This window comes from Aristolochia californica, unplaced genomic scaffold, assembly GCF_029961685.1.
Source record: "Aristolochia californica isolate CCGP_79_NKW_82.1479 unplaced genomic scaffold, dmAriCali1.0.hap1 SCAF_4, whole genome shotgun sequence".
NCBI lineage: Eukaryota > Viridiplantae > Streptophyta > Magnoliopsida > Piperales > Aristolochiaceae > Aristolochia > Aristolochia californica.
This window is the reverse complement of record NW_027182103.1, coordinates 47,117,283-47,144,524: the sequence shown is the minus strand read 5'-3', so window position 1 is coordinate 47,144,524 and position 27,242 is coordinate 47,117,283. Positions and strand designations below refer to the sequence as shown.

The window sequence follows — 27,242 nt, the reverse complement described above, 5'->3', positions numbered from 1 at the left end:
AGTGAGTTTCAGTCTTGTTTTCTGTATCTTTTTCAAGCAATGAAAGTCATTTTTTCGAAGAAAAGAGTTTTAATTCTGATTCTAGATCTCTGAAATAGCTAGGAGCTGTATCTGAAGGTTTGTTTCTATTGAGTAGCAAGCTGGACTATGTCTATAACTCTTTCTGGGCATTGTTTTATGGAATCTACTTCTCTTAAAACAGTTTTTCAGTTTCTTTCATTGATCTAAATTACCAATTTGTAGATTAATCATTGAATAATAGTTCATTGCTTAATGCAATGAACTTTCTCCTAGTCCTTGTCTGTACAAGCTGGCAAAAGATGGGAAATACATGAATAATAATAAAAAAAAAGTGTGATTGACATTTGACAGTGTTATTCAAGATATGTAGCCATGTATTCTTCAAATCCTAGGGGCCTGCTTGGGCTTTCAAATAATCAATAGACATGTTGATTTAACATTAAAAAAAAAAATGAGAGAAAAGGCTTCTGGAAAGGTTCTCTAGTGTAAGAATCTAATCCGCTTAAGAGCTGATCCTCGCCATTCCAATATGGGCCGCACCTAGGCTATTTGACTTAACTAAGACGACGGATCAAATTCCTACCACACAAGGAACATATTGTGCCCGAATCTGGCGTATCGGCCGATTTGTAATAAAACAGTCTTTTGACTTTTTCTTATCTTATCTTGTTGCCCTTTCCCACTGGCCCACTCCGGGTCCCGCTTTCGGTGTAAGGCAGTTAGATGTAGAAAATATCCGCGGCGGTAAGGTTCAGCATTCGGCATGGTCCGTGGAGGCTGAGTCTCGAAGCGACAGTGGTCCCTCCGATATAATTTGTTAAGTTGTTCTATAAAATGCGCGAGAGGCCTCAGCAAAAATAAGACTTTCCTCTTTGCTGTTCTGGTCTGACTGTGACTGTGAGCGAAGCTGAAAATCCCAAACCCTAACCGGGGAAAGAGGAGCTGGGTCGCTTGCATTCCGTGCGATTTTCATCGTAGAAGATCAGATGGCAGGAATAGGTCCTTTGACTCAGGACTGGGAGCCCGTCGTGATCCGCAAGAAAAATCCCAATGCTGCTGCTAAGAAGGACGATAAAGCCGTCAACGCTGCTCGTCGTAGCGGTGCCGAGATTGAAACTTTAAAGAAATGTACGAATTGTTGCCTGCTTTTCTGCTTTCTAGTTCCATTTCTATTATTTCTACTATGTACTTCCATGAACATTTTCTCCGTTGGTTTTTTCCTTTTGCTTGAGATGAAATTAGATCATGCAGCATGGCCTTCTGGATCTCAAATAGTTCTAGTTCCAATGGTTAGAGTCGGTTTCTAAGTGAAAACGCTGCCATCTGTATGCGATAGAAATGATGATCAATCTCTAAGAGGAAAAAATGGAAAGTATTGTATACACTGCTAATGAATTTTATATCGTACTTTATGGACTTTGAGCCTCTCTTTGAAGAAAGACGATTTTCGATTGATCGTTTTCCCTAAAAAAAAAGGAAAACAAAAAGAAAAGATGATATCTATTGATGCATGCACCATTACAATCACTTCTTCGTGTTTGTTTAAGGTAGGTGAATTGAGGAACTGACTCCCAACAGCATATTTTATTGCTGGACTGATTCGAATTTAAGCATTGCGTTTGAACTGTTAGTTTTATGATCAAGAACTATTTTTTCTATTCTTATCTTTCTCGTGTTGTTTTTACTTGATCTGATTTTTCCGAAGGCTTCACTGCCACATTTCAACCCTCAAAATGGATGTATTGGGTGACGTATTATGGATTTATTTTTTATTCCTATTTCTATTTAATACTGTAATATTAATAATATTAATTCTTGAGTCTAAATAGAATCATTACGTATGTTTGTAGCTAATGCTGGGACAAATAAAGCGGCTTCAAGCAGCACCACTTTGAACACAAGGAAGCTTGATGAAGAAACTGAGAATCTTGCCCGTAAGTACTGTTGCCTTATCTGAAGTTCTCTCTCATGAGTCCTTGTAAACAATTCTATGCACGCGCATCTTCAACATCATCTACTTTGGGGCTTGTTTTCTTGGACTCGTTTTCTTGTGTCTGCTTGTTAGATTTTAAGTTTTCCCAATTGCATATCCTTTATAAATTGACAGAAATTTTGTGTTCTTACTCTGTAAAGTTAACCTTGCTATGGTGGAACAATCATCTTGTGTTTCTATTGGTTTTGTCATGTCTTATATTTTGCTTCTTGGGAATCTTGTTCTTGTAACTCAATGTTGAGAGCATTTTTAGGAGGACAACTTTTACTGGTTGAATTGCTGCTATCATAGACTGATCCCTTTTCCTGCATGTAGTTTGTGTTATGTTGTTGGTGTCTGGCATGTAAACATAGTAGACTGGTCTTTAGGCATGGATGCAGCTTTTTCTAGTATCCAAGTTAGTACTCCTAATCCTTCATTTACAAAGGGATGAAAATGTATTTTGTGTTCCAAATCTTGAATCAAAATGTCATTTTTGTTGTTATTGTATGTTATAGAAAATGCACAAAATGCAACATGTTCTTTCAGATTTAGCTCAACCTAATGAGCATTGATGCCAGAGTAATATTAGCCGTATTTTTTACTGCATATTGGAGAATAAACTCTTAACTGCTGCTTCAAAATGTGTATTATGTGCATCCAGCTGTACTTTCAGTCCTGCTTTTGTTTTATCCAGTTTTCCTATCAAAAGGAAAACAAAAAAAGTCTTATCTGGTCCTAGTCAGCTTGGAGTTTCTGTAGTTGTATTTGTTTTTGGTGTTGTGCTGTGACTAACTATTTTAAAGGATCCTGTTTTCTAAAATTGCATATGCTCCGGTTCCCTTTTGCCATTAGGGAACTAAAGAGAGACCTGATACAAATTCTGGCAGAAAGGAGAAATCAAGATCTCTGGGTGATACCTGTCTGGTACATTTGCATCTAAAACGTTATCTTATCCAGAAAAAAAATATGCTTTTATATTGGCTAAAGCATTCTTTAAAAAAAAAAAGATCTCATGTATTTTCACTCACCAAAATGGTGGATGTGACATACTGGTGGGGACACCTATGCCCATCGGGCCCCAGTGGAACCACTTATCTTTCCTGATTTTATTTGATTTGATTAGATAGTGATCTTATCTAATTTTAATTTTAGTTTATCTTTTCTGATTTTGTTGGATTTGATCAGATAGTGATATTATCTATTTTGCATTTTAATTTTAATTTTAGTTTATCTTTTCTGATTTTATAGAATTTGATCAGATAGTGATTTTATCTATTTTGAATTTTAAATTTTAATGTTAGTTATTTATAGGCTGTAACAAGATGTTGAATTCAGTTTTGAAGATTAACTAATAAAATCCCTCGTTTCTAGTCTCTCCCTCTCTCGCTCCCCTTTTTTCTTCTTTTCCTTCTTCTTCATTCTCTATTGTTCTTCTTCTAAATTATTCTCCTTGAATCTACTATTTCTTATTCCCAATTTCTTTTTTTCTCTCTATTTTCTTCCTTTCTCATGTTGTTCCGGCAATTAACCGATATTCGCATACATCAATCAAATTCACGTCTTGTCATGCATCAGTTTGGTATTAGAGCGGGCGAAAATTGTCTTCCTTCGCATTGGCGAATTGCCCTTGTTGCTTACGGAAGATCACCTTCTCCAACCAGTTGTCGTCGCCATCACCATCGCCAAACAAATTCTCCATCGTCTAGACCAAATTCCTCGAGCCGCGAAACAATTCCTCTTCATCCTTTTCTCAGCATCGCTGCCTCTAGTCGTCACCGAAAGGCTCTCACCCGACTTCTAATCCTTCGTCATTCCTTCTTCTAGTCATCATCTTCCGTTATCATCGACTCGTCTAATCTCCACTGGAGTCTCCAATTGAAAACACTAATGGCATCTTTTCCATCATTTATCTCCCACCAAACCACCGATCAAACAATTGCCAATGTACTCTAGATCAGATCGAACAAGAGCAGCCTTCAAGCCCTTCATAGTTGTCGATCGCAGCACTGCCATCCACTGTTATACCAGCCTTTTGCAGCCGAGAAAATGAAAATAAGAACTCATTGTGAGTGTGCTTGATCGCCTTCTCCAAAATAGTGCCAATAGCCATCGTCGACCAACAATTCCGAGCCCTCTGCAGTCGTCGACCATTGTCCTCGACCTATCTGCCATCGACCCCAACCCTGATCTTCTATTGTCTTCAAACTCCACCTTTCTGTCGCCTCGTCGGTAGACATCTCTACTGCAGCCATCACCAAAGAAGAATGAGCGAGACGAGCAAGATCCCACCACCGCCAACTCATTCCGATGTTTCAACTCCTTTCTGTTGTCGATCTCCTGCCAAAATCACCGTGTCAACCGTTGCCACGAACAGTCGGAACCTTTGCCGCTGTTGATAGCCTCAAAGGTCACCTGTGTCGCTCCATCTCCATTGCTCCTTGTTGGCGCTGAACCAAGTTCCTTTGCGGAATCACCAGTCTTCGTGATGACCTTAGTCTTGAGGAACCTCCCCATAAACCGAAACAAACTCTTTAGGCATGTTGAAAGATAGCAAAACTTGTAGTCAAATTATTTATTCAACAAGAAGGAATTGATTATCACGATACATTCTCTCCTGTTTCCAAGAAGGATTCATTTCGGATAATTATGACATTAGTAGCTCATTTTGATATGAAGAATACCATTGATCAATGTATACACCATAAGGTCAGTGGGAGCACATTAATTGTCTTAGTCTTATATGTAGATGATATGCTACTTTGCTTCAAGTGATTTAGGTTTACTTCATGAGGTTAAGTGATTTCTCTCGATGCAATTTGATATGAAAGATATGGGTGAAACTTCTTATGTCATAGGCATAAAAATTGAGAGAGACAAATCTTGAGGAACATTAAGATTATCTCAAGAAACTTATATCAATTAAATTTAAGAGAAATTTTTTATGAAGAATTGTTCATCTGGTGTTGCACTTATTGTCAAAGGTGACAAATTAAGTTTGGAACAAGGTCCTTAAAATGATTTGGAGATCGAACAAATGAAAAACCTTCTGTATGTTTCTGTGGTTGGGTGTTTAATGTATGCTCAGGTTTGCACAAGACTTGATGTTGCATATGCAGTTGGAATGTTGAGTAGATATCAAAGTAACCCACATTTGGACCATTGGAGAGCTGCAAAGAAACTCATGCGATACTTTCAAGGGATTAAAGACTACAAACTAATATTTAGGCGATCTGATCATTTGGAGGTGATTGGATATTCAGACTCTGATTTTGCTATTGCCTTGACTCAAAAAGGTCAATATCAAAATATGTTTTTTTATTAGCTGGAGGGGACATCCTTTTCTTGGAGAAGTGCAAAACAATCTTTAATTGTTACTTTCTACCATAGAAGCAGAGTTTGTAGTATGTTTTGAAGCGATATCGGGGGGGTTAGTCCAAAATGAACCAGAATGAATTACTTCCGCATTACTTAGTTCATTAGATTAAGCCGTTAGTGTGGAATGAATTCTTTTTTTGAATCACGTCAGGTAATTGAATCAGGCAAAAATTGGGGAAAGCTGATACGGACCTATTTTGCGATTCATGTTAGCGTCCCGCGTTGCTTCCCCCCCCCCCCCCCCCACGAAAAATTTTCCTCCGGCTCGGCCTTCCTCCCCCAAATTGTTTTTTCTCTTCTCCCTCTCCTCTCCCTCTTGACCTCTGTCGCATAGCACGGGAGGCCGAGCCTCTGTCGCAGGCCCTCGGTCTCCCTCTCGGCTTACTGTTGGAGTGCTGCCTCCGTCGTTGTTGCCCGCTGGCCCGCCGTAGTCTCCCGCCATTATCGGCGCTGAGGAAGACGAAGTTTAATTTTTCCAAAGTTTGGAAAAATTAAACCAGCATCATAAAAATAATAATCTATATTTTTATTTATTCAATATATTCATTTTATAATTACTGTATTAAATTAGTGATTTAATAGTCATAATTAAAATATTATTAATATAAATATTTGATAAATTGTTTTGGTTTAATTATCCCATTGCTATAATTAATTAAGCCAATGGTTTTAAATTTTGTGACAATATATTATTAATTAATAATACATAAAAATATATATTATGTTATTGATAAAATAATATAATTAATTAATTATTTTTTATTATTGTATTAAATTAGTGGTTTTTAATGTTAAAATATATCTTATGTTATTAAAAATAATTTATTTCTTTATTATATCTGCTTATGTTATTTTTTATTGTTATTTATTTATTTTTATAATTTATTCTCATCACACATAATTATTATATTAATTTATAATAAACTGTAATCATTAAGTAATATAATATAGTCTTTAATTAATTAGTTTATTAATATATTTTAATACTACACATTAAATCACTTATAAGTGTAGTAACCATGCTTATTTTGGTTAATTATCTGTTTAGGTATATGTTCTATTTAAGTATATTACAAAAAGTTACTCATTCTCTTGTTTATATCATATTTTTAATTTAGGGCACTAAAACTTGAATTTTTTTTTCCAGTGCACTTGAATTCGTCTATACTAACACTAAGTTGAAGTTGACTCAATTCATTTAAGATGAATTGAAATCTTCACTTCATTTCAAGTTCATTGTGGACCAACCACCCCACCCCCCCATCATAGGCTATAGGGTTGAGAAGTGGTTTGAAATTGTTGACAATTTCCAAGTCATTTAGGATCTATTGCGATAATTCTGTTGCGGTGTTTTTGGCCAATAACAATAAGAGTGAAAGTCATAGTAAACATATTGACATTAAATATTTTGTTATTCGAGAACATGTCAAAACAAACAAAATGGTTGTGGAATACATCAGCACTGGATTCATGATTGCTGATCTGTTGAAAAAAAAATGTACCACCCATTGCTTATAAGAGACATGTTGAACACATGAGACTCAGATCTACCAGGTAATTTTATGTGATTGAGATACCCATTATGTTTGTATTGCATTTTGTCAATTGAAAAAACTCCGTTAATTTCATATTTGTCTATCTTATTTAGTTGTATACATGAAGTTTAGAGAATGACAATTGTATTTGTGAAATTTTGATGATTTTGAGTAAGAATTTGGAAGTTTATTCATAAAAATATATGCTACATATGATTTTCATTCAAAAGGCGAAAGTTGCATTGTGATACGTGGAAGGTAATACTTGCTCTAAAGGACTTACCGTCACGATTCATGCAATTTAAATTCTTTTGTCTATGAGAAAACGTTTTGAGAATGCATCAATAGTAAATGGTACATATTAAGTATTAAATGAGTCAAGTGGAAAAATGTTAGCAGTTCCTACTTTTAAAGGATAACCCATTATCCTTTTAAGAGTTAACAGTTCTTACTTTTTAAGGATGACTCATTATCCCTTAGATAACATCTAAGATAGGCAGTTGTAACCTCCCTCTTATGATGAAAAAAAAATGGATTTAATAAATTCGGATCTGGTCTAGCATAGGCAATCTGTGACTTCTTCATCGAGGAACTTCTAAATAGAAGAGACACTCTTCTTTCGGAATTTGATTGCCTTGGCTGGAGGTAACCATCTTTCATCCATCGCTTTCATTTAATGTAAGATACGAATTTCTACCATTATATGAAATTAATAAATTGAATGTAAACAAAAGCAAAGGATGAAGTGCTTACCTCTAGCCATGGTGATCAAATTTTAGAAGAAGAGTGTCTTGTTTATTCAGAAGTTCCTTGATAGAGAAGTCACATACTACCTCTGTTAGACCAGATCCGAATTTCTTAAATCCATCTTTTTCCATCAAAAGAGGGAGGTTATAATTGTGTATCTTATCTACATTTAAGGGATTGGTCATCCCTGGAAAGCAGGAATTGCTAACACTTAAAGGGATAATGGGTTGTCCCTAAAAAGTAGGAACTGCTAACATTCTCCCACTTGACCCATTGAATACTTTATATGTACCATTTAATATTGATACATTCTCAATTTTTTTCCCATAGAAATAATATTCTTATACCCAAACAAAAGAATTTAAATTGCATGAATCGTGATGGTAAGTCCTTTAGAGCAAGTATTACCTTCCACGTATCACAATGCAACTTTCTCCTTTTGAATGAAAATCGTATGTAGCATATATTTTTATGAATGAACTTCAAAATGTTCACTTAGGATCGACAAAATTTTAAACATACATTGTCATTCTCTAAACTTCATGTATACAACAAAATAAAAGAAGACAAATATGAAATTAACAGAGTTTTTCAATTGACAAAATGCGATACAAACATAAAGGGTATCTCAACCACATAAAGTTACCTAGTATAACTGAGTCCCATGTATTCAACATGACTCTTATAAGCAATGGGTTATAGACCTTTTGGCAACGGATTAATAATCATTAATCCGGGGTTGATGTACTCCACAATCACTGTTTTCTTTGACATGTTCTCGAGTAACTAAATACTTAATGTCAATACGATTTCTGCTCTTATTATTCTTGACCAAAAAACACTGTAGCGGAATTATCGCAATTGATCCTCAATGACTTGAAAATTGTGTCAACAATTTCAAGCCCATAAATAAAACTCCTCAACCATATAGTTTGTGATGTCACTTCAAAATATGCTATAAATTCTGCTTCTGTGGTAGAAGTAGCAATCATAGATTGTTTTGTACTTCTTCAAGGACTCTTCCACCTAATAAGAAAACATATCCTAATGTTGACTTTCTCGAGTCAAAGCAGCCAACAAAATCAGAGTCAAAATATCCAATTACCTCCAGATGATTAGATCGTTTATATATAGTCTTTAGTCCTCCCTTGAAGGTATCACAACTCTCTTTGCAACTCTCCAATGGTCCAAACATGAGTTACTTTGATATTTATCCAACATTCTAATTGTATATGCAATGTTAGGTATTGTGCAAACCTGAGCATACATTAAACTCCGAATTGCGGAAGCATACATAATGTTTTTCATTTGTTCCCTCTCCAAATTATTTTTAGGACCTTGTTATTTGTCCAACATTCTAACTGCATATGCAATGTTAAGTCTTGTGCAAACCTGAACATATATTAAACTCCCAATTGCGGAAGCATTAAAATGTTTTTCATTTGTTCCCTCTCTAAATTATTTTTAGGACCTTCTAAGCTTAATTTGTCACCTTTGACAATAAGTGCAACACTATATGAACAATTCTTCATACGAAATTTTTCTAAAATTTTATTGATATAGGTTGATTGAGACAATCCTAATGTCCCTCAAGATCTCTCTCTAAATCTTTATGCCTATGACATAAGAAGTTTCACCCATATCTTTCATATCAAATTGCATCGAGAGAAATCACTTAACCTCACGAAGTAAACCTAAATCACTTGAAGCAAGTAGAATATCATTTACATATAGGACTAAGAAAATTATTTTACTCCCATTCTCCATAAAACCAAATGAAGAAATAACATCATAGAATTTTAAATTCGTATCTTAAATCCATCTTTATTGATATAGGTTTCTTGAGAGAATCCTAATGTCCCTTGGGATATCTCTCCCTCAATCTTTATGCCTATGACATAAGAAGCTTCACTCAATCTTTCATATCAAATTGCATCGAGAGAAATTGTTTAACCTCATGAAGTAAACTTAAATCACTTGAAACAAGTAGAATATCATCTATATATAGGACTAAGAAAATTATTATGCTTCCACTGACCTTATGATACATATATTGATCTAAGGTATTCTTTGTAAAACCAAGTGAAAAAATAACATCATGGAATTTTAAATACCACTAACGGGAGGCTTGTTTCAGCCCATATATGGATTTTTTAAGCCTACAAACCAAGTGATCATTCCCATTTGAAATGAAACCTTCAGGTTAAACCTCTTCCTCTAGGTCTCCATTGAGGAAAACTGTTTTCACATTTATTTAATGTAATTTCATATCAAAATGAGCTTTTAATGTCATGATTATTCGAAACAAATCCTTTTTTGAAACAGGAGAGAAAGTATCATGATAATCAATTCCTTCTTGTTGAGTGAATCCTTCGACTACAAGTCTTGTATCTTTCAATATTGCCTCCGTTGTCGCTGACCAATAGTTTCTGAGTCCTCCGCACATCGACCATTGTCTTTGACCTATCTGCCATCGCTTAGACGCCATCAGCTCGCCGTACCCCAACCAGAACAACCGATCTTCTATTGTCTCCAAACTCCACCTTTCTGTTGCCCTGTCAGTAGACATTCCCACCCCAGCCATCATCAAAGCAGAATGAGGGAGAGGAGCAAGATCCCCCACCGTGGACACATATCGACACTACAACTCCTTTTTGTTGTCGATCTCCTGGTGACATCACTGTGTCAACCATCGCCACGAACAAGTGGAACGTCAACGGCCACTTGTGTCGCCCCATCTCCAATGCTTCTCGTCAATGCCAAACCAAGTTCCTTTGCGGAACCCCTAGTTTTCGTGACGACCTTAGTCTCGAGGAAACCCCCTCACCCAAAACACCAAAAGATTGATCGTGCACGTGAGAACTTCGTATGTGCAAAAAAAAAAAACTCCCCCTATTTGTGAATTATTGTTTACATTCAAATAAATCCGATGCCCCGTTTGTTGAGGTATTATCCACACTCGAAGAGCTAACTAGACGGGGAGTTCTCCAACAGTGAGAGAATTGGTGGGACACCAGTATGCCCATGGGGCTTTGTGGACCCACCAATTATGGTTGAAAATTATTTTTATTTTATCTTTCTTGATTTTACTGGATTTGATCATCTAGTGATCTTATCTATTTTGAATTTTGAATTTTGAATTTCAATTTTAATTTTAGTTTATCTTTTCTAATTGTATAGGATTTGACTAGATAGTGATCTTATCTATTTTGAATTTTAAAATTTTATTTTATTTATTTATAGGCTGTCACAGAATGTTAAATTTCAGTTTTGAAGATGAGTTAATAAAATCCCTTGTTTGTGGTCTCTCCCTCCCCTTTCTTTTTCTTCTTTTCTCTCTTTTAAATTATTTTCTAGTTTCTCTTATTTCTTATTCCCAATTCTTCTTTCTTTCTCTCTTATTTTCTTCCTTTCTCTTTCTGTTCCAGCAATTAATCAATATTTGCATACAACAATTAAAATCTTGCCTCATCTCGCATCACATACCTTTGAATGTTTTTATTGATCTCTCCACTAGTACATTGGTTAATTGGTAAGAGCAATGCCCCTTTTTGTTTTAGTTGATTTTAATCACTTCTATGTCTCACTGACCAATTTGTGTTCCAATTTCATTGTTATATTCCTCTCGTAGCACACGAGTGATTTGTAATTGTCGGTGGGAATATTGTGTTGTATTAGTTAATAATTTCTTACTGGATATTATTTGTGAATCATTTCATCACCAATTACTGTATGATTGTGCATTATTGACTGCCCGCATACCACAAAATTTTGAAACCCAGAATTTATAGAAGTGATAAAGAATTATGATATGATTCTGGGCTCGACTGTCAGAGGACCATTATCTCTTACTCTGGGTATTTCATGCGGTTAGATGATCGGGTTCCTACAGAGCTGAAGAAGGCCATTATGCAAGCTAGAACGGACAAGAAACTCACCCAGGCTCAGCTTGCTCAGGTAGTTGCCATGCTTTTTTCTGTAATGACCATGTATAATTTTTGGGTTTCACTAAGTGGCAGATTCTTATTTCAGTTGGTTAATGAGAAGCCGCAAATCATTCAAGAGTACGAGTCTGGGAAGGCAATCCCCAATCAACAGCTAATTACCAAACTGGAGAGGGCTTTAGGTGTAAAACTGCGAGGGAAGAAGTAATGCAGGGTTGATTGGGAGTTTCAGCAGTCAGCGAATGTCAATACAGAGAAAGCTGTTACAAATAGTAGTCTTTTAGTTTTGGAGTGAAGGATATGAGTGGGCCGAAATCAGTTTGTTGAGAAACTACTGCGTTGCATTTGTAACTCAAATGTTTATCCTGGATCTTCCTCACATATTTTGTGGTGGTTTGATATGAACTCTGGAATGATCTCGGCTTTTGGCTTTACAACGTTGAATACGTCTTTGGCGGATAGGAAATAAGGAATATGGATACGGTTGATGGGAAATGAAGACACTGATACGTTGACAAGCAAAGCGACCGTCCAGTTTCTCCCCCTTTTGCTTCACGTGCATTCTTTTTCACTTCCTTTGGTATTCAGGTTTCATTCCCTTCCTTAACCTCCCACTGTACTGCTTTCGTAAAGCCAGTTAATCAAAATTTAGTAGTTTTTTCGTTACAAGCCTGGAGACGGATTTGGTGCGATCCACTACCGTATCTCACAGACTATCTAATGTTAGTCTGTTTAATCTCGCACCTTAATTGGTCCAACCAAATGTGGACCCATCAGACTCGAACAACTGATGACGTCTTCAACATTTTAGAAATCCATACCACTCAGGTTGAATCTAGGTCCGTGGTTGTCGTGTCGGATATTGGTCGATACTCGTCGAAATTTGGGCAGAAGTTACAGGTTAGTATTTTATTACCATATAAAACCCCTAAAGCCAATACTTTTTTTTTATTTTATTAAAAAAAAAAGATTTTATCTGCCTTTGTATCAGGCTATAACATGTGAGATTTCGATATACTGCCCAAATCCAATTACTGATTGGGCAAGCGTGTATAGGCCTACAGATCTGCACTGTTTTGGACAACTAGAATCAGGTGAGAGAGACAGTAATGGCAAAGCTTCACATATCATACATAAGCTAATATACATTCTACACGCGTCACCTACTTAATGCTGCCATTCGTTCAAGAGATCTCAAAGACAAGTTTGTAAACAAATCCGAATGCCTAAGAAACATCAAAATGAAGGTTGGTTCCTTCATTCGCAGGCAAACTTCGTACCAAAGCTGGTGAGGCAGATGGCAAACGCTTGAAATGCTGACAACGGCTGCCTATAATCCATGGTAAACACGTCATCCCCTACTTTCCCAAATTGAAGTAATACTGTTTCTTCATCCCCCTTAGAGCCTGCTTGGCTGGGATCCACAGTGGCAACCAGCTGGAAGTTTTTCACTGAAGCAACCGTCACCCGTCCATGAAAATTTAAACACCAGCACTGCAAATGCTCATGCCACCTTGGGGTTTTGTTTTTCAGATGTGCACACCCCGGTGGGACAAGTGCACCGAGTGTATCTGCTTCTCCTTCAGAGTCATTTGGAGTTTCCCTTTTTTGAGGAGGGCACTGAAGAGTGCACAACATTCTTCTGGGGCCTCTTGACTTCAGTAAGTTGAATTTGTAACACACCTGTCCGATCTCAAAACTACCTGCAGCAACTTGTGGACATACTTGCTTATTGGCCACCCGGCGGCTTGCCCGAGTACTTGAGAACTTTGCACCAATGTACGGGGGCTGACTGTCATAAATAGTGAACTTGGTACCGAAAAAATCAGAGCTGCAAGGAGAAAAACACTTAAAATAAGTACACATAAAAATGTCTAGACCGTCCAAAGTTGTTTACATGATATTATCATGTTGAACACAGTAACAACAGCCACAAAATGTGATATCAAGCTTCTTTTTTGGCATCAACATCCAAGCTCTTCTGTACAAACTTTGAGGGATTAATTTCTAAAGATAGTTCCCCAGAGACCCTGTTTGAGCTAAAATGTGTCCGTTTCTATTCCAGTCAGACATGCAGAGGAAGAACTTCTTAAAGTGAAATCGGGGCTCTATGTGTGCATCTATGTTACAGAGTTCAAGGTTGGAATTGTATGTAGCTTATTGAAGTGCATGACTAGATCAATCATCAATAAAATATGTGAAGTTGGGTCCAAGGTCTATCCCAAAATAACTAACAAACTTAGAAAACTTATTTCTCAACTAATAAACTCAAAATCTTTGTATTCACTGATCCATGTGAGATTACTCCTTAATACTCAGAGTTACTCCCCTCACTGAACTGGTTGAAGTTAAACTTTCATAGCAGCTCCTCCAGGCACCTAGAATAGTTGGAATTGGAGGTGTCATCTATAATCATGAGACTAATGATCTCTTAGTCCACTGGCAAATACAACTCAGCAGAAGCAAAAGTTTGGCTCTGCTGCAAGGAATCAGGGTCTGTTGATAGCATCCATCTTCTCCTCCAGTGACAAAAGGAACTCAGCAATGGCATAAGCAGATGCAAGGTTGCTGGCTAGAACACATACATGAAGAAATCATTGATTCTTCTTCCTTTTCATACTGTTTGGCAGCATACACGTTATATCTACCACTAGTACCTGTGATTTTTCAGAAAATACAGGTTTTTCTGTCAGCATATTGCTGCAATTGATTCTTCTTCCTTTTCATACTGTATGGCAGCATACACGGTATATCTACCACTAGTACCTGTGATTTTTCAGAAAATACAGGTGTTTCTGTCAGCATATTGCTGCAGGTAAGCTCATTCCCCGTGTATGATTAAAGCTTGAGGTTCCCTCTCCTGCTCTCCTTCCCTGTGCATTATTTATTCTTTATTGAAAGTACACCACAATTCCAAACAAATGCTAACAAGAAAAGAGTTGTTAAGTTTTGGAGCATAGAGAAAACAGATTGTCTATATAGAAGTTGTTGCCAATTAATTTCCACAGTTAATTATCAAAAGCATCAGAATTGTACTTTTAATTTCCTTTACTATCTAATTGCCAAAATTTTCTTTACTATCTTGATATTTTTAATGTGTATCATATACAGACTATGACATATAAATCATAGAAAATTTGTCAATAACCATGCAAGATTAACAGAAATTTCCCCTACTAAAAAAGGAACTCTGAAGTGGAAGGATTAGTTATTAAGGCTTCAAGCTGCAAAAGAAACAAGGAAGGTTGAACAGCTTACCACAACTTTCCCACATAGGCATTACTTCCTTGGGACAAATCATCAGCATCAAGAGAAATGATATACTCAGTATGAGCACCATGTCTAAACCTCCGTGCTGCCAAGAGAAATTTTCCTTTGTCCATAAATGCTGAAAAAGCAATAAAATGAGATTAGGTAAATTAAATATTTCAAGTAGGCTACAGGATAAATCACGTACAACAAGTACAGGCTACAGAATAATCATGTATTCACACACTGAGGCTAGAAGTTCAGGGAAACTTACTAACCATAGAATAAAACATAGAGTTCAGTGGTAAAGTAGACTATCATTTGCAAAGGCAAGACTGAGAATTTCATTGCTCAAAATAAAGAAGATGAAGGGGATAAAGAATATTGAGATGACTAAAAAAAAAAAAAAGACTCTGGATTGAAGCATTTCCTTTCCATATGGGCTCATGAAATCCCATTTGAGTGCTGACACTTGTGAACTAGCAGGCAGAATTTAACACCACCCCACAGAGCAAGGTTTTGTAGTAATTGCATATAGCAAGGTTTTGTAGTAATTTCATAGGATGAGAATAAATAAAAATTTGTAGGGTACTGTTAAGTAACTAACTGATATATCTAAAAGCTTCAAATCTGATGGAACGTAGAAAGTTAGGTCTGTAAACCTATCCTGATGGAACTGATATTTCATTGTACAGACACATAAAAATCCACAACTACTGTGTAGCTATGTCTATCGCACTCTACTGATGGCTTTTACTCCGGATCAAGTAACCATTTTCATCTTTACCACAGCTCACATACATGCACCAAGTAGGCCTTTCAACAAGTTGTCCTCTTTGAGTTTTGACACAAGACATAGTCCTTGCTTTGAAACCAAATGCTCAGTACATAGCCAACACACCAAAACTCTAAAGCAAAAGGTTGCACTCCTACCCTTTACAAGGCTAGACTCAACTAACGTGCATAGCCCACTTGAGTCCACAAAAATATACCAACTACCTGTGTACTCTTGAAACAACTAGGAACAGTCCCATAGGCATGTGCCCAGTTCAATAAACTGGCCATACTAAATAACACTCAAGATAAAATTCAATTAAAGGAATAAATATAACAGGGAAGATGTCCTTTAAACCAATAAGTGATTTGCTTATGGGTTTAGCCATACTCTCAAGGAATTTTAGAGGGGCCAAAGCGTCACTAGTAATTTTAGAGAGGAATGTAGTGAACAAATTAATGACAATTCCCTCCTATAGGTGTTTCTTGATGCTGTAAGTTACTATCTTAAGTTCTTATGTCTTTGTGAACCCACAAACATCATAACAGAACCTATTTCCTGCCCAGGATAAATGTTAATCATTAGATGCAAGCAAGCTAACTGGCCAATGTAGCAGAAGTCATGAGATACTAGAAATTTTCTAAAAGATACATCCAAAAAAGTTATAGTGATTTTGTGTGGATCAATGGGAACGCGTCTTTGTCAGATGAGGCTTCATGGTTTTCACTAGAAGATTTAGAATGAGTAAACAGACACAGAAGAAAGATAAAACTGATTGAAACAGAGCAATAAGACCATGGCAAACCTAACACGAATACTAACAAAGCCTATTTTTATATTCTTTGCAGAAAGCACCACACTGCAAATTTTAATCAACGAGCGGAAGATTACATAGAAGTAGTTAAGAACAGAGAGGTCAGATAGAAGTAGTTTGAACAGAGGGGTCAGCTTTACTTACTCTGAGTCAGTCCAAGATATAAATAAAAGGAAGAGTTTTTCTTGTTCCTTTTGATGAAGCATTGTATAGGAGCATCACGGGGTCCCGGCTGCACATTGGGGGGAAAAAACATCACTTTACTAAGTAAAAACACAGCGCTGTTCTCTAGCAATATGCTTATCCTTCATGAAATAGCATTATTTTGGAACAAAAGAAAACAGAAGATCTAGATGTTAAAAATGGGAGAGAAGAAAAACAGTAAATTAAACGGCGATACCCAATTTCGAGGGGGAAATGGTGGTGCGACGGAATGTATATGCATGCAATAAAAAATCGACTTCGCTTTACATACCCACTCAGAGATCTAATCAGTTATTCAGTGTTGCAAACCCTAAAAAGATACCGAAGCACCAAAAGTTAAAAAAGAAGCACCCATAAATGTCTTCGGAAAGACCAAGTGAAGGATCGACACGCATCAAAAGCCATCAGATCCAGTTGGAGGAAAAGAAAACCTATGTGGATGCGTAGCAGAATGCCAAGTACCACCCGAAAAAGAAGTCACCAATGACAGATATCCGAGATCCCAACCAACCTCTTTAAGAGAAGAAGGAAAAGTAATTTTGCCGCTCTCCATTGGAGATTTAACGATCTGCCTAGTGATCTCGCTCCACCTTTTACAAACGCAGGCACAAGCGACAACATTCTTACGCAGAGGCCATCTCTCCTGGTCCGATTCAACGTTCTGAATGATCACCCCGAGCAGCTCCGGAAGCATTCTTGACCAACAATTTTCCTCTTCATCCTCTCCCACTGCCTGTATCCCATGATTGTCTTCCTCTCTGGGTAGCACCCTCGCTTCCTTGATCCCAGAAAAACATTTCCTGCTTCTGCAAAATGCACGAGCCGCCGAGGTGGAGCCACTTTTGGACAGAAACGCCCTTCTCAGAGACATCGCCCCCGCGCTCAAGGGGAAGCAACGAGGGAGGCTTCCAGTTTGGCTTTACAAACTGAGGACGAACCGAGGAAGCGGGAGGAGAACCTCGGAGTAATCCTTTCGGGAGCTGCATTAAATGATTCTAATTTGACTCGGTCTCAAAAGAAGAATTTTTTTTTCAAAAGCATGTCTTAAATCTGCTAATCCTGTTCTTTACGGATTACTAATTTTTTCCTTTTCCTCGCCATTAGTCCACTAATCTAACATTATAACTCCCATTTAAGTACTACGTGTCTCTCAGGCCGGTTTTTTAACGGTTGAGATTTGCCCACACCTACTTTAATTGTAACTCTTCTGACATCACTCCAATTAACCTTTTCGGGCTTCCAGTCTCATGTGGGCTAATTGATCCTGTCAGGCCCACATCCTGGATTCCTTTCTTGACTTGGGCCGGGCATATTTTTAGTAAGTAATGACAAAAGCCGTGACTCGCGGGTGCATTATTTCGACTTAAAAAAGTAACCTCTCGGAAGCTTGGAAAATGCGTGGCACGCACGAAGTTGCAGGTTGAGGTCGCCCAGCCTTGTTTGACTGCTGCTGCGGCATCGACGACCGGGCGAGTGGCGACCACACCCACCGTTAACTCCGTCAGTTCGGTTGACTGGTAAACTCCAACCTCTGCTATTCTTCGCCGCAAAGCTACTGGGACGGGGCGGTGAGTCGGATAAAAGGAAGACGTGGATCGGAACTGAACGCGTGCGGAGAAAGAGCTGCTGCGTTCCAGAGGCCGTGCAGTGTGGATGGGTAACAACATGATAGAAGGAGATCATGAAACGAAAAGAAAGGAATCTCATAAACGAGAAGGGCTTCGTTTTCTCTTTAACCCTGCGCGCCAAAAGGGGGGCCTTCGTCTGATCTAGATAATCATGTCTGGGTGTAGAAGAAACATCTAATTATTCCGTGAAACGGGAGGCAAGAAAGAAGCTAAAAATCACCCCCATGAAAGCGACCAAGCCAAGTGAGATTTCTCAGGGGTAGCTCCCACTCTTGATTACACCTGCCACGTCTCATAACACTGGACTTTAAAAATAGTTCTCAAACTTGAAATAATAAGGTTTATTAAATAAAATAAGTCAAACCGGAGAAATAAGGTTTATTAGATAAAATAAGTCAAACTCGAGATTTGTCAAACTCGGCTTGTTAGTTTGTGAACCGACTCGCTAACATAATTTTTTTTTTAAATTGTATTTTACTCTAATTAATCTCGTCAATTCACATTTGATTTTATTTACCTAATTGATCATTCAACTTTTTTGGGTATTTCAATATCTAATACTATTGTTTGTCGATAAAATAATTACTATTGATGGAAGTGTTTATTTTTTTTTTTTAGTCTATTACACTGGTTATCATTCATTAGTATGTTCCACGGCAAAATCTTGGACTTCTCTATGATATCTTATTTATTTCTTTATTTTTTAAGTTTTAAACGAAGGTTGACTCTAGCTCGGGCTCAAATTCGATTAAAAATTTTGAACTCAGGTTGACTTGAGTTCGAGTTCAAAGTATTCAGATTAAACCAAACTCGAACATATGAAGATTCGGAATTTAGGTCGGCTCGATACTACCCTTAGACTCAATCTAGAGCTCGGGTTCAAATTCGATTAAAATTTTTGGGCTGGAGTCTGAGTTCAAACTTGAGTTCAGAGTATCCAAATCAAACCAAGCTCAAACATATGAAGTTTCGGAATTTGGGTTAGCTCGATACTACCCTTAGACTCAATCCAGAGCTCGAGCTCAAATTTGATTAAAATTTTTGGGCTCAAGGCTGAGTTCAAACTTGAGTTCAAAATATTCAGATCAAACTAAGCTCAAATATATGAAGTTTCGGAATTTGGGTTAGCTCGATACTACCCTTAGACTCAATCCAGAGCTCGGGCTCAAATTCGATTAAAATTTTTGGGCTCGAGGCTAAACTCGAACTCGAGTTTAAAGTATTCAGATCAAACCAAACTCGAACTCAGACCGGTCCAACTTAAATTTGGAGGTGATCAGATTGGATATCGGGTCCTGAGTAAAAAAATTTATGTCCGATACACATATATTATCTGCTTATGCACTTTTTAAAGTTTTTTACTGTTAGAGAATCCGACACTCGGGTAGAGATGGAGTTCTTGGAACTCCCTGATTTAGAAATCAACAAGTCAGGATGAAATGAACCTTTGAAGGAAAAGCCAGACCCAGTAGTCACTGGTTTTAGAATCGGCGTCCAGGTTGTTTAAAACTTCTTCCCCAGTTGAGTTATCAGTCGTAGGTTTCATGGAGGACATTGTTTGCCTCCAGGTTCTGGTTCCAATCAGATCGGATCCGGGGTCGGTTAACTAAACCGAATGATAGCAAATCTGTGGTAAATGGACGTGGGCAGGGATGGGAGGCAAGGATTCCATACAAAACGAACGATTCCGAGGAGGCCGTTCGGACTGTCAGGTTAGCGCGTACGAACCGAACGGTGCTGGAGCTCAAATCCTCCGGGGGCAACAGGTAACGGCCGCCTAACCATCGAGTTTCCAACCAAAAAAAGCCTTCAATGAGTTAAAAAAAGAAAAAGAAAAAAATCCCCAGTGATTTTTAATGGCATGTGAATTCATTGTTTTCTATCGGGCGCTTATCTTTTCACAGAGAAGCCCCAGTTACAAGAAATAATTTCTGAGATGAGGGACTCAGATTCGGGAACTGCCTCCTGCCAATGATCGCTTTGTTCGCCGATGTTGTTCTGGTGAGCGCTATAAATAGATTCAAGACAAGCATCTGGCACGCAATTCGTTAATACTTCCACTGTCCTCATCGATGGAAGTCTTAGAAATAGAGAAAAGGCTTTTGTACAAATATCTGGCTATTTGGACGACTAGCGTCTTATTCTAGTGCATTTTCTCCTACTGTTAATACTGCATTTTACCACTAAGAAGATAGACTTCGGCCTCTGGAGAGATGGGGGATCGATGTAATGGCTTTTGGTTCCAGCTGCAGGGTTTCTTCTGCTTTGCAATGGTCTTACATGCCTTCGTCGGAAAATGCTGGTCCCTCAATGATGAAGGTTAATACCGTTTTCCATCAGGTTAACGCTGTAGTGTTCTTTCTTTCCATTGTATTAATTGCAGTCATTGGTGGAAATGCAGGGCGCCTTTTGTTGGCATTCAGAGCCAAGGTTGAGACAGATCCTTTCGGATCTCTTGTTAACTGGGATCCTTTCGATGCTAACCCCTGTAACTGGGCTGGCATATATTGCAGAGATGGTCATGTTAGCATGCTGTAGGTTGCTTCTTGCTCATACTTTTTCTCCGAGTAGTTTTAGTCCTGTAAAAGAATGTCTATTCTTGTCTGCTTCTCTAATCTTTGGGTTGAAAGAAGATTGTCGACAGATGTATAACAGATTAATAATTTTGTCTTCTTCTTTCTTTTTGTTTGTTTAGATTATGTGATTATTCTGAAGATGTTTGGGTTGGAACTTCAGGAATCTAAAAAAGCTGTCTTTAGTTGGGGTGCTGGCACCAGAAATCGGGAAGCTTTCCCACTTGACTGCCCTGTAAGAAATCATTAGTTTTTTTTCAACAATGAAGCTCTTCATTTCAAGATTTTCAGGTGCAGGGGATCATACCATATGGATATATCCTTTGTGTCTTACAATTCATGTTGGCTGTGTTTGGATTTTCTTAAGTGTAATAGTTACCCTAGTTCTCATTGCTCTGAACTATTTGTCCTGCTTGCAAGCATTCCAAACAATGGTCTGGTTCATAAATTTCACTATTAAATCCTAGCTATCCAATTTTTCTTGTTGAAAACGTTTTTTTGGAAATTATGTTAACCTAAGGTCTTTAATCATTTAGATTCTTGGACAGTTCTTACCATCAGAGAGGCCTTGCTTTATCTTATGGAGATTCTGCTCCAGAGAAGTCTTTCATGGCACATACATAACGGTTAGGATATTCCTGATTTATTTTAGCATATAACTACCAAAAACTTCAACTAATGGTATCCTTCAGGCTCACCTAGGAAAAACGAAGATGTTTTTCAAAGATCTTTTTAGATTAAGTGATTCTTCTTGGATGAGCAGCACTCTTTGAATTGAATTTTAGGCCTCTGAAGCAAAATTATTGATAAACATTGTCTTCAAATTTGATTCATCTTGTTTCTGTTTTTTTTCTTCTTTATGTCAACAATGATTTCTCTTGAAGGATGGTGAAGACCAACAACTCCTCTACTGGGACTTTTTTCCTTTTGCAGAGTGCTCTATAAGAATTATTTTACTGGAGAGATCCCTAAAGAGATTGCAAGCTTGACTATGCTTCAGCTATTGGACTTGAGAAATAATAGCCTGAATGGGAGAATTCCTGCTGAAATTGGCTATATGCCATCACTTAAGCGCCTGTGAGTTTACAATTTATGAAGATTGATTTAGTTGTCCCAATACAACCAACTTACTAGTTCCTATTTTTTGTGCAGTCTGCTTTGTGAGAATAGATTTGAAGGCAACATGCCATCGGAGTTGGAGAAGTTTAAGATGCTCTCTCAGCTACAATGTGATGTGGCAGTAAATAGAAAAGTAGGACATTGGTAAGGATGCCTATCTTATTTGCTTATGTTGACCTTTATCCCAATTACTCTTCAATTACAATTTTTTTCATACATTAAAAGATTAATAGAGGCAAACATTTTCTTATGGTGAATCTTTTTGCTTTCTGTTGCTACCTTTGTGCAATCTTTCAGATGGCTTGCTTGAGAGTTCTAAATGCTTCCATGTGCATGTTAGGTGATTTTTTATTAGGTAAACTGGAGACTGCATAATGCTGCATAGACTGTTTTTAATCATTATTAGTTGCAAATGTGTTACGCATGCAACATTATTTGTCAAGGTTCAGGTCTGGCAAGGGATCTTCACATTGCTATAGAGAGAACTGCATCGATACTGAAACAGGTTATTTTCGTAATTTTTTATTTAAACTTTTGTTGACTTTGCATTAATTTGGGCTCTGGTAGTGGAAGGTAAATTTCTCTAAGCGGAAAGTATTTTTGTTTTGTGTTATTTCTGCAGGATCGACTGAACCACGTATGCTTGCAAATGCATGGAACCTTAAGCATTCTGGCCATCGTAAATTGCTTGGAGTATTTAGTAGCAACCTTGCTGCTCTTCCTGCACCCTGGGTCTCAGTTGAACTAATTTTTTTTTCTCCTTACATAACAAGTGGTTCATTTCTTGCCACAACTTCTCCAAATGGGAATACAAACAAACCCTTAATACCAACAGGGGGAACATCTCAAAATGTCCAACCAATTTCAACTATATCCCCATCTCACTCAGCTTCTGATAACATAAATACAGATGATGTCAAATCAAGAGCTAACCATGTGGGCAAGTGGAAGTATATACTCCTCGTTGTTGCCTTTGCTCTATTAATTGCCACTATAATAATTTTCATGTGTCGAAGCAAGGGAGTGGCTACCATAGGTCCCTGGAAGACTGGATTGAGTGGACAATTACAAAAAGCGTTTGTAATAGGTAAACTTTTAATTTGGTCTGATTTCATCATATTTTGGTCACAAAGTCTTCATAAAGCTCCTAATTTATGATGGGTTTCAATAATTAATTTGAGATGGAAGTTAGAACTTTCCACTCTATTTGTGGGACTGTTTCATTTAGTCTGTGATTTTGAAAATTTAAACAGGGGTTCCTAAGCTAAATAGAGCAGAATTGGAAATAGCTTGTGAGGATTTTAGTAATATTATCGCCACTGTGCCTGAGTGTAAATTGTACAAGGGGACGCTATCAAGTGGAGTTGAAATAGCTGTTGCATCTACTTCAATTCAATCTTGCAAAGATTGGTCAAAACGTGCTGAGCAACATTTCAGAAAAAAGGTTAATCAATTCTTGCATCACTTCTTCTATTTGTATGAATGGGATTGTGATGTGAAGAAAATTTCTTTTTAGATTGTCAAAAGATTTTGTTTCCAAAGATATTTTCAGATTGAAATAAACAGCTTTTGATATGTTCCTAATTCGTAAGACTTTTTGGATTTTAGATTGATGTTTTTTCGCGGGTGAACCACAAAAACTTTGTCAATCTTCTTGGCTACTGTGAAGAGTATGAACCTTTTCTAAGGTTGATGGCGTTCGAGTATGCTCCAAGTGGAAGCCTCTATGAACATTTGCATGGTGACAACGCCAACCATTGAATCGTTAATCTTTTCAACATTCATAATTACATCAATGTTCTGATAATTTGTTGTTGTTGATTTTTATGTAGTGAAGGATGTAGAACACCTTGATTGGGCTGCTAGAATGAGAATTATAATGGGAATATCTTATTGTCTGCAATACATGCACCATGAACTGAATCCACCTGTTGTACATTCCAATCTACAGTCTGATTGTGTATTCCTAACAGATGATTATGCTGCCAAGGTATCTAGTTTTTCTCTTTTTATTACATTGATTTATATGTATGAAATTTCTTTTGATGGTTATTTTTGCTATATTATTCTGTCAGGTTACAGAAGTTGGTTTCTGGAAAGACTTGGTGACAAGAGGAAAGATAATAAGCGAGGATGACCACGATCTCTCAGAATTGCCCCCCGCAGATACTGAAAACAATGTATACAGTTTTGGATTACTGCTACTTGAAATCATATCTGGAAAACTTCCTTACTCAGAAGAACAAGGATCTCTTTTAAATTGGGTACGATGTCTTACCTCCTTACAACTCTTCTATTTGTAGAATCTGATAAATGATTGATTTGGTATTAAAGCATGTGCTTCATTTCAAAGTGAACAAATGGTATACAAGATCTCGATTCAACATATTACAAAAGACTGATGGACTCTTTCTGATTTTCCTAATGGAGAAACTCTTGTTCTTGTTAGGCAATTGAATACTTGAATGACAAGCGTCGCATCAGTTACATGATAGATCCTAACCTGAAGTCGTTCAAGACGAATGAGCTTGATGTCATTTGCGAGGTCATCCAAGAATGTATACATCATGATCCAAGGCAGAGATCGACCATGAGGGAAGTAACACTAAAATTGAAAGAAGCTTTGGGCATTTCAGCTGATGCGGCTACTCCAAGACTGTCCCCACTTTGGTGGGCGGAACTGGAGATACTCTCAATGGAAGCTAGCTGAGATTTGCCTTTTGTAAGTCCCTTTAGAGGCCATTGTTTTATTTATAGAAAATTATGAAGTGTATATACGTGTTTGTTTATCTCTCTCTCAACAAGGTATACATGATTCTATTGTTTAGCCGAGTTTTCCCCCATAACCCCTTTTGCTGCCCACGATGATTCTTTTTCGTAAAAACCATCTATCTTATTTTTCTCTGCACTTTTCTGCAATTTGTTTTTACAGTTTCCGAAAGTAACAAACGATTACGGCACAAAAAAGCTGTCTAATTTCATTAGAAACTTGGCTCTAGGCAAACGGGCGAATACAGGGGTGTAATGTATGGTTATCCCCTGCAAATAAATGTCCAATTACGTATCAGCAGGTTAATTACTCTTCTTTCTTCTGCTGCAAGCCTGCAACTGTATCTGAAGTTCAATGCTCCTTGTATTTCAACGTCAGAGGACAGCCCGATGTGTGTTTAGGGGTTGCACGAAATGCCATCGAGGAGAGCGATCCTCGTTGATTTCTTCGCATAAAATCGTTAAAATTTTAATTTTACAAGTCGTAAAATGGAGCTCAAGGACTCACTGGGGAATGCTAGGATTTATTCATCCACGTCAGTTGCCCTATTTCCCCTTGTCATCCCATCTCTCTCTTCGCCCCACTGGCGGATCCCAATCTGCAACTCGGCAGCAGCAGTCAGGAAATCGACGGCCTGAAGCGGGTTTAAATTTTCCACAACCCGTCGGATGGTAGCTAGTCTCAGTTGATCCGCCTCCTCCAGAATCTTCTGCAACTCCTCCATCATCTTGTCCAATTCAGAGAGCGAGTCGCTGAAGCTCTCCTGCCAGTCGGCCATCTGGGCGGTGATCCACTTCTCCTCTCTCACCGTCTCTAAGTGCAAGTCGCTGATACGTTGAAGTTGAGCGGGGTCGAGATCGCCCAAGTCCCTTGAGCCCCGACCGTCGAGGATGTCCGGGAGCTGAGTCTCAAAGCGGAGGCTGGACTCGGAGTAGAAGAGGTGGAAGGCGACGGTAGGCCTCCAGCCGGCGATCCAATGGAAGGGTCGCTCGAAGGTGGTGGACCAGGTGGCGTCGAAGATGGCCAGAACGTCTTGCTTGGCGAATCGAGATTTGGCGAGGAAGTAGGTGTGGTAGTGGGCGACAACTCCGTCGACGAGAGCCTGCAAGAGGTGGTGGTGAGGTGGGTCTCTGGGGGCGGAGAGGAGTCGTTGGAGGTAGCGACGATGGTCTTGAAGCCACGTCCGGTAGAAGCCATCAAAACCCATGAACCGAGTCCGTAACAGCGGTACTGAAATCTGATTGATGGGGAGATTGTTGATTAAACCAATGAGGTTGGAAGTGCGGATTTATAGGAAGGAGACGAAGGACTGAGCTTTCAGGAGTTTGTCGTCACCGATCTGACCACGCCGCGTACAGCCATTCGTGCCTATTATCTCGGTTACTTGCGGCTTCGTTGTTTTTTATCCTCTTTTGTCAGCTTACGGAGGAGCGAAGGGGGGGAGTCGGTAGGCGGCTTTCTGACAGAGAGACATTTGTGGCTGTGAGAAATAAAGTAGAGGCTGCGACGTGGTGGCGTGCATGAGATGAAAGTGGCCAAAGGGGCGAGACCAGAAGAGCAGAATTGCATGCAGGCACCCACGCGTAAAGTTGCTCCATTGCACGCAGTTCGTCTTATTGAATTTAAAAACCATTTTAATAACATTAATTTCTGGTTTTACATTATCGATTTAATATATTATTTAGTTAATTAAAATATTTTGTAAAATTTTAATTTAGTTATTTGAAAAACTTATTTGTTGGTACATATTTTATTACCTTCTTTTTTATAATAACAAAGTATAAAACTTGTATATGAATTAATAAAAAAAATTATTCTAATCTATATAAGATATTTTAAAAATATAGAATAATTTAAATTTTATTTTAGTTTTTAAAAAATTTATTTGTTGGTACATGTTTTACTACCTGTAATTTATTTCAATATTAAATAAACAAAAAATTATATTCAAATTTATTTAACACCTTTCATTATCGATTTCATGTATTTTTATAATTTAAAATATTAAAAAAATACTTTTAATTTTCAAAAATCTGGTTATTAGTCCACATTTTATTACCTTCTATATATTTTAATAAAATATAAAAAAATTATATTAATCAACTAATTTTTTTTATATATTTTATTACAATAAATAGAAGGTAATGAAATGAGTACCAATAAATAACATTTTTAAAAACTAAAATAAATTGAAAAAATTACTTTCAAAATTTTAAAATATCTTAAATTGATAATTAAAGGTGTTAAATAGGAATCATGTGCAACGTAGCTACTTTATGTGCAGTTAGAAAATCCTACTTATTGATACCCTCGTCTTTCTTCCTCTACCTCGATCGATTTGTCTTTGCGCACGTCCGAGTGGTTAATTTGTAAATGAACTCCTATTTATAAAAAGAAGAAGTAATATAGTCTAATTATAATTAAACTACATTTGTCCTAATATAAATATAAGACTACCATAACTAAAACTGAGACTTTTTTGTGAGACCTCTCCCTTATAAAATTCCACTGTA

At 37.5% G+C, this 27,242-nt stretch overlaps 4 protein-coding genes across 8 annotated transcripts; 2 read left to right on the top strand and 2 right to left on the bottom strand.

Moving 5' to 3' along the window:
* Positions 1-867: 867 nt before the first annotated feature.
* LOC137962829 (multiprotein-bridging factor 1a) lies at positions 868-12,002 on the top strand. Its single transcript, XM_068809923.1, has 4 exons — positions 868-1,149; positions 1,872-1,955; positions 11,528-11,610; positions 11,686-12,002. Exons 1-4 carry the CDS (start codon positions 1,008-1,010, stop codon positions 11,803-11,805), a joined length of 429 nt encoding a protein of 142 aa, XP_068666024.1. The 5' UTR covers positions 868-1,007; the 3' UTR covers positions 11,806-12,002.
* A 614-nt stretch (positions 12,003-12,616) lies between these two features.
* On the bottom strand, positions 12,617-17,607 carry LOC137962095 (tubby-like F-box protein 10). The gene is made up of 4 exons (XM_068808807.1): positions 17,151-17,607; positions 16,580-16,667; positions 14,856-14,985; positions 12,617-13,428 (listed from the first exon to the last, which is right to left on the bottom strand). Exons 1-4 carry the CDS (start codon positions 17,508-17,510, stop codon positions 12,855-12,857), a joined length of 1,152 nt encoding a protein of 383 aa, XP_068664908.1. The 5' UTR covers positions 17,511-17,607; the 3' UTR covers positions 12,617-12,854.
* A 2,154-nt stretch (positions 17,608-19,761) lies between these two features.
* LOC137962460 (protein MALE DISCOVERER 2-like) lies at positions 19,762-24,748 on the top strand. Of its 5 annotated transcripts, none has more exons than XM_068809336.1 (13): positions 19,762-20,268; positions 20,520-20,586; positions 20,669-20,801; positions 21,004-21,075; positions 21,774-21,917; positions 21,993-22,103; positions 22,403-22,464; positions 22,582-23,046; positions 23,213-23,403; positions 23,568-23,700; positions 23,792-23,949; positions 24,035-24,223; positions 24,409-24,748. In XM_068809336.1, exons 1-13 carry the CDS (start codon positions 20,239-20,241, stop codon positions 24,667-24,669), a joined length of 2,016 nt encoding a protein of 671 aa, XP_068665437.1. In that variant the 5' UTR covers positions 19,762-20,238; the 3' UTR covers positions 24,670-24,748. The 5 variants fall into 5 exon arrangements, with proteins under 5 accessions (XP_068665437.1, XP_068665435.1, XP_068665436.1 ...); XM_068809334.1 differs by having other exon boundaries at positions 20,514-20,586; XM_068809335.1 differs by lacking the exon at positions 19,762-20,268 and having other exon boundaries at positions 20,394-20,586; positions 22,409-22,464.
* Positions 24,749-25,252: 504 nt separating this feature from the next.
* On the bottom strand, positions 25,253-25,936 carry LOC137963487 (protein DOG1-like 3). The gene has a single exon (XM_068810603.1). The coding sequence runs from the start codon at positions 25,934-25,936 to the stop codon at positions 25,253-25,255; it is 684 nt and encodes a 227-aa protein (XP_068666704.1).
* Between the last annotated feature and the right edge of the window lie 1,306 nt (positions 25,937-27,242).

What these genes read in the sequence shown, in the direction of transcription:
- LOC137962829 (XM_068809923.1), top strand. Translation starts at nt 1,008, where the DNA reads ATGGCAGGAATAGGTCCTTTGACTCAGGACTGGGAGCCCGTCGTGATC. An exon ending in GATTGAAACTTTAAAGAAAT is followed by an intron (nt 1,150 to 1,871) that starts GTACGAATTGTT and finishes GTATGTTTGTAG; the next exon opens with CTAATGCTGGGACAAATAAA. An exon ending in AGAAACTGAGAATCTTGCCC is followed by an intron (nt 1,956 to 11,527) that starts GTAAGTACTGTT and finishes TCATGCGGTTAG; the next exon opens with ATGATCGGGTTCCTACAGAG.
- LOC137962095 (XM_068808807.1), bottom strand. Translation starts at nt 17,510, where the DNA reads ATGTCTCTGAGAAGGGCGTTTCTGTCCAAAAGTGGCTCCACCTCGGCG. An exon ending in TTCCTTCTTCTCTTAAAGAG is followed by an intron (nt 16,668 to 17,150) that starts GTTGGTTGGGAT and finishes CCCAATGTGCAG; the next exon opens with CCGGGACCCCGTGATGCTCC. An exon ending in ATATCTTGGACTGACTCAGA is followed by an intron (nt 14,986 to 16,579) that starts GTAAGTAAAGCT and finishes TTGCTTTTTCAG; the next exon opens with CATTTATGGACAAAGGAAAA.
- LOC137962460 (XM_068809333.1), top strand. Translation starts at nt 20,481, where the DNA reads ATGGGGGATCGATGTAATGGCTTTTGGTTCCAGCTGCAGGGTTTCTTC. An exon ending in AATAGAAAAGTAGGACATTG is followed by an intron (nt 22,104 to 22,402) that starts GTAAGGATGCCT and finishes TTATTTGTCAAG; the next exon opens with GTTCAGGTCTGGCAAGGGAT. An exon ending in CTGCATCGATACTGAAACAG is followed by an intron (nt 22,465 to 22,581) that starts GTTATTTTCGTA and finishes TTATTTCTGCAG; the next exon opens with GATCGACTGAACCACGTATG.
- LOC137963487 (XM_068810603.1), bottom strand. Translation starts at nt 25,936, where the DNA reads ATGGGTTTTGATGGCTTCTACCGGACGTGGCTTCAAGACCATCGTCGC.